We start from the raw sequence: 8,488 nt of genomic DNA on the forward strand, positions 1-8,488 counted from the left end.
CATCCCCATAGTCCCCGTCCCTGTCCCCCAGCGAAGGGCTGGGGCCCCCACCAGGCACTCGTGCCCCAGGCAAGGGGTGCAGGCAGAGTTGAGCACCCCCGGACAGCCCCATGTCCTGGTGTCATGTCACAGCCCACCAGAGCCATGGCATCGCTCATGGGACACGGGTGCTTCCTGAATCCCCACCGGGGAAGGGCCACGGGGCACTGGGCAGAGCTGGGGGCTGCTTTCATCCTGCTTTTTGGGGTGCCCCACACCCTGCAGTGAAGACCCCTCCCAGTCACCTCCTCCATCCCTGCTGGTCCCATCCCAAGCCCTGCGGGAGGAGCAGGGTCCAGGAGAGGGGCAGACGCCAGGGTGCTACAGCCGTCCCAAGACAGTCAGTCGCCCCCAGCCACGGCTCTCAGCAGGGCACAGCCTTTTTGTCAGCAGTGCCCGGTGCCACCACCCGGGTACTTCGTTCCTGAGGGAAGACGATGACATTTTGGGGTTTCAGAGCAATGTTTGGGGGCTGTCAAGCTGCCTGGCAGGGGCGATGGCCCCACCAGCCCAGGGTGCGGACACGGTGCTCGTGCCCAGTGAGTGCCAGACACTCCCAGCCATGTGCCACATGCCCAGGAACAGGGACGGTGACACTTCTTGCACTTAGGATTTAAATGCCACCAAGGTTAGGAGCAGCTGAGAAGAGATTTTCAGGATTGGACTTTTGGACAGAGATGCCTAAATTCCGTCTAAGCTTTACTTTAAGCATTAACGTCCCGGGCCGGCCCCCACGCGCTGACACGGCTGCCACCCTCCAGGCAGCGTCACCGCTTTGGCGGGCGACCAGCTCTGGGGCCTGCCTGCCGGTGTCCGAAGCGGAGCCGCTCACGTTCCCCAAGGGCCAAGGCCAGGCAGAGACCCAAGAGCCAGGACCCTTGCAGCTCCTGACCAAGCTGGGCGGCGCAGCGGGATAGCAGGGAGCCCTGCAAGCTGCAAGCGCGTGTGCCGCCCACCGGTTCCCCACACACAGCCCTGGAGAGAAGCCACAGGAGAGTCCTTTAATGCAGGAGGGGACAGATGGCAGCACCTTGGGGCTGGGAAAGGCACCCCACCATTTCGCAGCAACTGTCTCCATCGAACCCATCTGGCACACGCTGCCCCAGGGAGACGGTCATGCTCATGCGTCCTTGCCGTCCTCTCCAGCGCTGTGGTGGGGCAGATCCCACTGGTGAGCGGGGCTTTGGGACCCGCAGCTCCCCTCCTGCTCGCTGCGCCCAGAACGCCACGGGCCGTGGCCCCAGCGCAGTGCAGGGACCCCCTCTGGGGAGGGGAGTGACACAGAGACAGGACTCCCCGCCATGGGGCTGCACCCACCGAACGTGCTGGCAGAACTGGATCACGGCTTGCTCCTGCTCCCGCGTCTCGATGGAGCCGGGCCGCAGCCGCCGGATCTCCCGGATGGCGTCACCACCACTCATCTTCTGCGCCTTCACCAGGTAGCAGGCCAGCATGGTGCCCGTCCGGCCGTGTCCCAGCATGCAGTGCACTGCCACAGCCTGGCCAGCAGTGCCGCACCGTCAGCTGGCACTGGCACGGGGCAATGCGGGTGTCCCTGCTGCAGCCGCCCCGCGCTCCCCAGCATCACCCCTTGGTGTTACAGGCGTTGCCTCCCTTGGCGTTACCCCCTCGGTGTAACCTCTCCCTGGGTGCCACCTCCTGCCCCTCTGAGGTGTCACCCCCCTGCGGTGTCGCACCCTCTCAGCGCTGCCTCCCCGGTGTGACGTGCCCCCTGCCATACCTCCCCGTGGGCGTTGGCCTCCTCCACCAGCTGCAGGAAGCTCTGGATCTGCCCGGGTGTCGGGGGGCTGAAGTCAGGCACACGGAGCCGGTGGAGCCGGATGGCGGGGCAGCAGCCGTGGTGTGGGGGTGCTCGCTCCGACAGCGACACCAGGTGCCGCACACCCTGGCCCAGCAGGAACCGGTAGTGCCTCGGCTCCCGCGGCATGGCCAGGCCCGCCAGCCGCCCCTCCGCCACCCACGAGAAGTTGGGGGGCTCGGATGCCCCCATTGCCTGCGGGGACCGACACCATGGGCCTGCGCTGCCACATTCCTTGGGGACGGGGCTGCTCTGGGGACGCCGGCTGGGCCAGACCCTTGGGAGACCACTGCCAGAACCCCTGGGACCCCCAGTTCAGGCCCCCCAGGAGACCATGGCCAGACCTCCCAGGACCCCCAGGGCAGGACTCCTGGCCAGGACCCCTTGACACCCTCAGCTCAGGCCCCCTGGGACCCCCTGGCCAGGCCCCCAGGCCCCCCAGTACCACCCCCCCCGGAGAACGTGGCCAGGCCCCCAGGACCCGCAGTTCAGGGCCCCCGAGATCCCCCGGCCCGTTCCGCCGCCCAGGCCCGTCTGCCCCGCCAGCCCCGCACCGGCCGGAGCCCCGCGCAGGCCTCACCGCCCGGCCCCGGCCCCCGCGGCCTGCCCCCGAGCGGGGCCCCGCACCGGCCCGGCCTGCCTCGCCCTCCCCGGCCCGCCCCGGCCCGGCCGATCCCCGCAGGCCGCCCCCAGCGGGCCCGGGCCCCTCCCGCCCCGCCGTACCGGGGAGGCCGCGCGGCGGCGGAGCGGAGCGGGGCCCGGAGAGCGTCTGCAAAGAGCGGCGGCGCAGGCAGTCAGGGACCGTCCGCCAGCGGCGGGGCCGCGCCGGCCGGGGCTCCGGGACTGCGCCCGCCGGGGCTCCGGGACTGCATCCCCCGGGGGCTCCGGGGCTGCACCGGCGAGGCTCCGGGACTGCGCCCGCCGGGGCTCCGGGACTGCACCCTCCGGGGGCTCCGGGACTGCACCCCCCGGGGCTCCGGGACTGCACCCTCCGGGGGCTCCGGGACTGCATCCCCCGGGGGCTCCGGGACTGCACCCCCCGGGGCTCCGGGACTGCACCCTCCGGGGGCTCCGGGACTGCATCCCCCGGGGGCTCCAGGACTGCGCCCGCCGGGGCTCCGGGACTGCACCCTCCGGGGGCTCCGGGACTGCACCCCTCGGGGCTCCGGGACTGCATCCCCCGGGGGCTCCGGGACTGCATCCCCCGGGGGCTCCGGGACTGCACCCCCCGGGGCTCCGGGACTGCATCCCCCGGGGGCTCCGGGACTGCACCCCCCGGGGCTCCGGGACTGCACCCTCCGGGGGCTCCGGGACTGCACCCCCCGGGGCTTCGGGACTGCATCCCCCGGGGCTCCGGGACTGCACCCTCCGGGGGCTCCGGGACTGCATCCCCCGGGGCCACCGGGACTGTGCTCCCCGGGGCCCTGGGACACGGGGCTGTCCCGGGGCTGCCCCTCCCGGCCCCAGCCCCACTCTGTGCTTGGGGACTGGCGGGGGTGTATGTCCCCCAGCCCTGGGCAAAGGAGTGCCCCCTCTGTCCCCCGACTCGTCCCCGGCCCCAGTGTCCCTGGTGTCCCTGGGACGGGAGTGGGGCCCCTGGTCTGGAGGCAGCCCCGTCCCACGGCTTGTCCCCCTTCCTTCTCTCCTGCTGACCCTGGCCCTAATGAGTTTTCTGAACCCGAATCAATTACCTGGGCCACACTGAGCTTTGGTGGCCTTCAGTTTGCCCAGCAAAGACTGTTGCTGCTTTTTAAACACATTTCTTCATTTATGTGATGCCAGGTGACTTTGGGGGGGGGTTACATAGCAGGGAAGGGGAGCGACACAGCCCCCAGGGCAAGCACGGCTCGCCCAGCGCTTGCCAGCCACCACGAGTGAGAGTGCAGGAGCACACCAGTCCCACACCATGCACCGGGTGTCAGGGCTTCAGGTACACCTCACCCACGATCTGGTAGGGGAAATTTCTCCAGCCGAAGACGGGGGCTTTGTCAGGGCTGTTGTGCATGGCCGCCCTCACCCCCGAGGTGGAGATCCCTGTGTCCCACATATACACAGATGAGATTTCCCCCATGTAGGACTGCTGGGTGTCAAAGCCACCCCCGAAGGCATCCTGCTCCTGCCCCAGCACAATGGTCGCCTCCGCCCCCACCGTGTAGCCCCTCTGCAGCCCCTTGCGGGGCCAGGGCTTCCCATTGAACCAAAAGCCCACGATGCCGGTGGTGGACTCCCAGCTGGCGCAGACGTGCTCGCTCGCCAAAAAGCTCTTAGGGATGCTGAAGGACACAAACCTGCCCCCCACGTAGAGCCGGTACTCGCTGGGCTTGGGCTTGAAGAGGAGGATCTCATTGTCCTGCACCTTGGTGGCGTAGGAGAAGAGGCTGTAGGGCCGGGTCAGGTCGGTGTAGGACTGCAGGCACACGGTGAAGTTCTGCAGCGGCTGATCCAGCTTTGCCCTCACCAGCACGTGGGAGTCTTTGGTCTCTTGGGGAAACACGAACGCTTTGTACACCAGGTCTGGGAGAGGCGAGAAAGAGGTGGCTGCTTCTGCCACGGCAAAGGCATCCAGCCAAGTCCCCCAAGGGGAAACAGGGTTGCAGCGTGCAAGCGAGGAAGCCACCACCGACCTGGAGGTGGCATCCAGCATCAGACCCAGAGGTGGCTTCCACCACCAAGACCAGCCATGCGTGGGCTGTGATACAGGGTGCCATGGGCACGGAGCGGTGAGGACAAGCTGTGGGAAGGAGGGGAAGAGCCCTTGTCCCCAGCAATCCCCTTGGTCCCCTCCCTACCGTTTATCCGCAGGTTGTAGGTGGCCACGGCAGCGCCCAGGGAGCCAGTGGCTGTGCAGACATAGGTGCCCAAGTGGGTCTTGTTGAAGGAGGGGAAGAGGAGGATGTTGTTGGGGCCTTTCTGCAGGGGGCTGTGACTTCCTTCCTTCTCCCACAGGAACTCCTGGGGGCTGAGCCGGGCTGTGTGTCACTTCAGGTGGGTGGATACCCCAGGGTGGCCATGCCAAGGGATGGGGGGATATGGAGGGACCATGGTGCTCCCTCCCCAGCCCCTTCTTCTCCTGCTGCCCATGAGGCTGGGGATGCCGGAGCTGCCTGCCCCATGCCGGTGCTGTGCCAGAGGCTGTGGGAGGGTGGGGAGCACCTTACCCGGGGTCCCCCGTGACCTCACAGGAGAGCATCAGCTGGTGGTACAGCGTGGGCGCCAGCGGATGAGCCTGGATCTGGGTGGTGACTTTTTCTGCAGCACCCAGAGGAAAGGGCCAGGCTGGGTGGAGGGGTCTCCCTGTTCCCACCCATGGGCCCAGCTGCACCAGCCTGTGGGAGCCCCGTGTCCCTGCCACTGCCCCCACCACAGCCCTCTGGCGCTCTTCGTGGCGCCCAGTGTTGTGTCCCTACCGCCCTCCACTACTGCCCCTGCTGCGGCGCTCAGGGTGCCCCTTTCAGCTCTCACTACACTGCTGTCGCATCTCCTCCTCCCACCCCTGCTGCACTCCCCTGCACCCCCAGCGCACTGCGCTGTGCCCAGAGCTCTGGGTGCCTCCTCCACTGCACGGCTACCGCGTGACCCCCACGCCTCTTCCTGCGCCTGCTGTGCCCCTCTGCAGTGCTCAGGGTGCCCCACTGCTCCCCACTGCCAACACCACTGCATGTCCCCCTATACCCACTGCATCCACTGCTCCCCACTGCTCCCCACTGCACCTTCTGCTCTACCCATGGGACCCAGAAGGGGGTCCTGGCACAGCCCCTCCATCCCTACCTCGTGGGGCAGTGAGGCCAAAAAGCACTGCGAGGGCGAGGAGGCAGAGCCACAGCTGCCCCATGGCACTGCAGAGCCTGGCTACTGGCACCTCTGCGGTGAGGGGGAACTGCAGACCCACTGTGCCGTGGCCCTGGGGCTGCTCAGGGTCTGTGCCAGGGTGAGCGTGGCTACGCAACGGTGACGTTCGCCCGCGACCTTCATCCCCAAGTGCCTGGAGGACACTGACCCACAGGGCTGTTTGGCAATCTGGTGAGGGGCCTGGGGCCAGTTTGCCTGCCCAGGAGCTTGCAGACCCAGCGGACCAGCAGGGAGCCCAGGGTTGGCAGGTGTGCATGGGGACAGCCATCAGGGATGGGTCGCACGTCCCCAAGGGCTCGTGCTGAGCCCCTGCCAGCTCGTCCCAGAATTACTTCTGCCTTTTCGTGTGTGGTTGGGAGCTGGAGCTGGTGGATCCATATCCTGCCCATGTGGGAGCCAGCCATGGGGCAGCTCGGGGGGTGTGGGGAAGGGAAAGGGTGCCCCAGGTGTCGATGATGGGTTGGTGGCGGGTGCTGGTGCTCGGGGTGACCCTGCCAGGCTGAGTGGTGCCCCCAGCCCTCCCCAGCTCCGTCCGAGCCCCGTCCCAACTGGAGCTCCCTGGCTGGGGCATGCAGACGGCACTTTCTTCTTGGCAGGTTGTAGAGGCAAAGGGATGATGGGGACGGGGAGGGAAGAATGGGGGCTGAGGCCGCCCCAGCCCCGGACCCGGCCGGCTCTCATGGCCCCAGCGCCTCCCGGAGCCGGGGTTTCACCACCACATCACCTTTCACCTCGTAGCTCAGGCTCTTCCAGGCCAGGACAGCAGGCGGCAGGCGCAGGGAATTGTAGGCGGCTCGCATCTTGTCTGGGGACAGCCCCACGTCCCACAGGTAGATGTCAGCCAGTTCGCCCGAGAAGGAATTGTAGACGTCGAAGCCACCCCCGAAGGTGTCCTGCTCCTGCCCCAGCAGGATGGCTGCCTCCGCCCCCACCGTGTAGCCCCTCTGCAGCCCCTTGCGGGGCCAGGGCTTCCCGTTGAGCCAAAACTCGGTGATGCCAGTGGCCGACTCCCAGCTAGCACAGACGTGCTCCCAGTCCCCGCGGCCCTCAGGGACACGGTAGGTGACAAACTTGCCGCCCACGTAGAGCCGGTACTCGCTGGGCTTGGGCTTGAAGAGGAGGATCTCGTTGTCCTGCACCTTGGTGGCGTAGGAGAAGAGGCTGTAGGGCCGGGTCAGGTCGGTGTAGGACCGCAGGCACACGGTGAAGTTCTGCAGCGGCTGCTCAAGCTTGGCCCTCAGCACCACATAGGCATTGCTGGGGTCATTCCGGAAGATGAACACCTTTCGGTACAGGTCTGGGGGACAAGAGAGCGGACATGGCGGGAGGTTGGGGTGTCCTGCAGCCCCCTCTGACTGCCTCTGACCCTTCCTCTGTCCTCCCTGGGTGACTCCGCATCCCTGACATCCCCTCTGCTAACCCCAGCCTTGCTCCAGCATCCTCCAGCCCTGCTGACGTGGCTCTGGCACGAAGCAGAAGGCTCTGAGAGCTGCTGCCACATCCCCCCTGGACCTGCCCCACCCTGTGCCGGCTCCTGTCCCCCACTGTTGCCCCTACCTTCCTGGGCCACGATCCCCGAGAGCCCAGCCAGGACAGCAAGCCAGAGCTGCAACTGGCCCATGGTCCTGGGTGCTGCAGTCAGTGCCCGGAGAGGAGCTGCTTCGGTGCAGGGCTGCTGCCTGCTGGGTTTATGGGCTGGAGGGTGGGAGGGGAGCCACATCCCCCCCCAGTCCTGTCCCCAGCAGCGTGGCATGCCTGGGAGGAGCGATTTCATGCTGTCACGCGGCCGTGCCACAAGACCCTAGGTCGCCTGCCTGCACGGGGCTCCCCTTGGAGCTGTGCCCCAGGCATGTGCCCACCCTGGCCGCGGGGCTTCACCTCGGTCCTCTTGTCTCACCCCCCCCCAGGCAGCCCCCCTGTGGGAGCAACCCGGTTTGATCCTGGCTTGTCTGAGAGGCACAGGGGAAGCTGCACCCGGCCCCCCCACCCTGACCCGCGGCTCTCGGGCATGCCCCCGGGCTCTGCTCGCCCAGTCCTGGCCAAAGAGGCAGAGCCCGAAGCTGGAGCCGTGAGCAGCAGGTGGCAGAAGAACCCACAGCAAAGCTGAGTGGCTGAGGGTCTGGTGTTCCCTGAGGATGTCCATGGCCTGGGCATCCTCTGAGGGCATCCACGTGTCCTGCGAGCAGATGGGCCCAGTGCACAGCACGCTGTGCCCCCCACCCGGGTGCAGCCTGGTTGGGAAGGGGGAGGATTTCATCTGCTCTGGGCTCCGTAGTGATGGTGCTGGGCTGGCTTTTGGGCAAGGGGTCTGGGCTGGGGATGTGGAGCCGCTGCATGGGGGGGATGGGTGGCAGGGCAACAGTGGGATGCTCTCGGCTGTGGGTGGCCACCCCCTTTTTGGGAATGATGTGGGCTTGCTCCCCACCGAGTCAGTCCCTCAGTTTACCAGGAATGAGCCCCGAGGTTCCACAGGACTTGGCTCAGCCGGGGCAGCTCCTTGTGTGCTGCCGTGCCAGCCCCAGACCCCGTGGGCGGGCAGCTCCCGGCCACAGGCTCATGCCCCTCCATCGCCCTCCCAGCTCTCCATCCACACCCGTTTCGCATCCTGTGTGCCTTGTGACTGCACGCGGCCGTCCCTCGTGGAACATGGCTCAGATGCCTCCAGTGCTGGATATGAATCACCCCACTTCCTGCTCATACACTGCAGAGCTTCATTATGAACTTTTCCTGCTAATTTGGAAGCACGAGGAGCACACGCCTCTCGCTTCCCGTCCCTCAGCT

The 8,488-nt window shown here is 67.2% G+C and overlaps 3 protein-coding genes across 3 annotated transcripts; all 3 read right to left on the minus strand.

Annotated features, from left to right (window-relative positions):
• Positions 1-772: 772 nt before the first annotated feature.
• Positions 773-2,741, minus strand: DUSP23 (dual specificity phosphatase 23). Its single transcript, XM_072846722.1, has 4 exons — positions 2,582-2,741; positions 1,781-2,053; positions 1,357-1,538; positions 773-1,187 (listed from the first exon to the last, which is right to left on the minus strand). Exons 2-4 carry the CDS (start codon positions 2,048-2,050, stop codon positions 1,160-1,162), a joined length of 480 nt encoding a protein of 159 aa, XP_072702823.1. The 5' UTR covers positions 2,051-2,053; positions 2,582-2,741; the 3' UTR covers positions 773-1,159.
• Positions 2,742-3,646: 905 nt separating this feature from the next.
• On the minus strand, positions 3,647-5,584 carry LOC140644040 (serum amyloid P-component-like). The gene is made up of 4 exons (XM_072846502.1): positions 5,531-5,584; positions 5,017-5,261; positions 4,648-4,817; positions 3,647-4,372 (listed from the first exon to the last, which is right to left on the minus strand). The coding sequence occupies exons 1-4, from the start codon at positions 5,582-5,584 to the stop codon at positions 3,777-3,779; spliced, it is 1,065 nt and encodes a 354-aa protein (XP_072702603.1). The 3' UTR covers positions 3,647-3,776.
• Positions 5,585-6,384: 800 nt separating this feature from the next.
• Positions 6,385-7,328, minus strand: LOC140644041 (serum amyloid P-component-like). Its single transcript, XM_072846503.1, has 2 exons — positions 7,265-7,328; positions 6,385-7,004 (listed from the first exon to the last, which is right to left on the minus strand). The coding sequence occupies exons 1-2, from the start codon at positions 7,326-7,328 to the stop codon at positions 6,385-6,387; spliced, it is 684 nt and encodes a 227-aa protein (XP_072702604.1).
• Positions 7,329-8,488: the final 1,160 nt, after the last annotated feature.

Source organism: Ciconia boyciana, chromosome 26 (assembly GCF_034638445.1).
Source record: "Ciconia boyciana chromosome 26, ASM3463844v1, whole genome shotgun sequence".
Lineage (NCBI taxonomy): Eukaryota > Metazoa > Chordata > Aves > Ciconiiformes > Ciconiidae > Ciconia > Ciconia boyciana.

Coding starts and splice junctions, on each gene's coding strand:
- DUSP23 (XM_072846722.1), bottom strand. CDS start 2,050: ATGGGGGCATCCGAGCCCCCCAACTTCTCGTGGGTGGCGGAGGGGCGG. Junction 1,539..1,780: donor AGGCCAACGCCCACGGGGAG/GTATGGCAGGGG, acceptor ACTGCTGGCCAG/GCTGTGGCAGTGCACTGCAT. Junction 1,188..1,356: donor CAGTTCTGCCAGCACGTTCG/GTGGGTGCAGCC, acceptor GCCCCACCACAG/CGCTGGAGAGGACGGCAAGG.
- LOC140644040 (XM_072846502.1), bottom strand. CDS start 5,584: ATGGGTAGAGCAGAAGGTGCAGTGGGGAGCAGTGGGGAGCAGTGGATG. Junction 5,262..5,530: donor GGGAGCAGTGGATGCAGTGG/GTATAGGGGGAC, acceptor GGAGGGCGGTAG/GGACACAACACTGGGCGCCA. Junction 4,373..4,647: donor CTACAACCTGCGGATAAACG/GTAGGGAGGGGA, acceptor CGCCTCTCCCAG/ACCTGGTGTACAAAGCGTTC.
- LOC140644041 (XM_072846503.1), bottom strand. CDS start 7,328: ATGGGCCAGTTGCAGCTCTGGCTTGCTGTCCTGGCTGGGCTCTCGGGG. Junction 7,005..7,264: donor GGGGATCGTGGCCCAGGAAG/GTAGGGGCAACA, acceptor CTTGTCCCCCAG/ACCTGTACCGAAAGGTGTTC.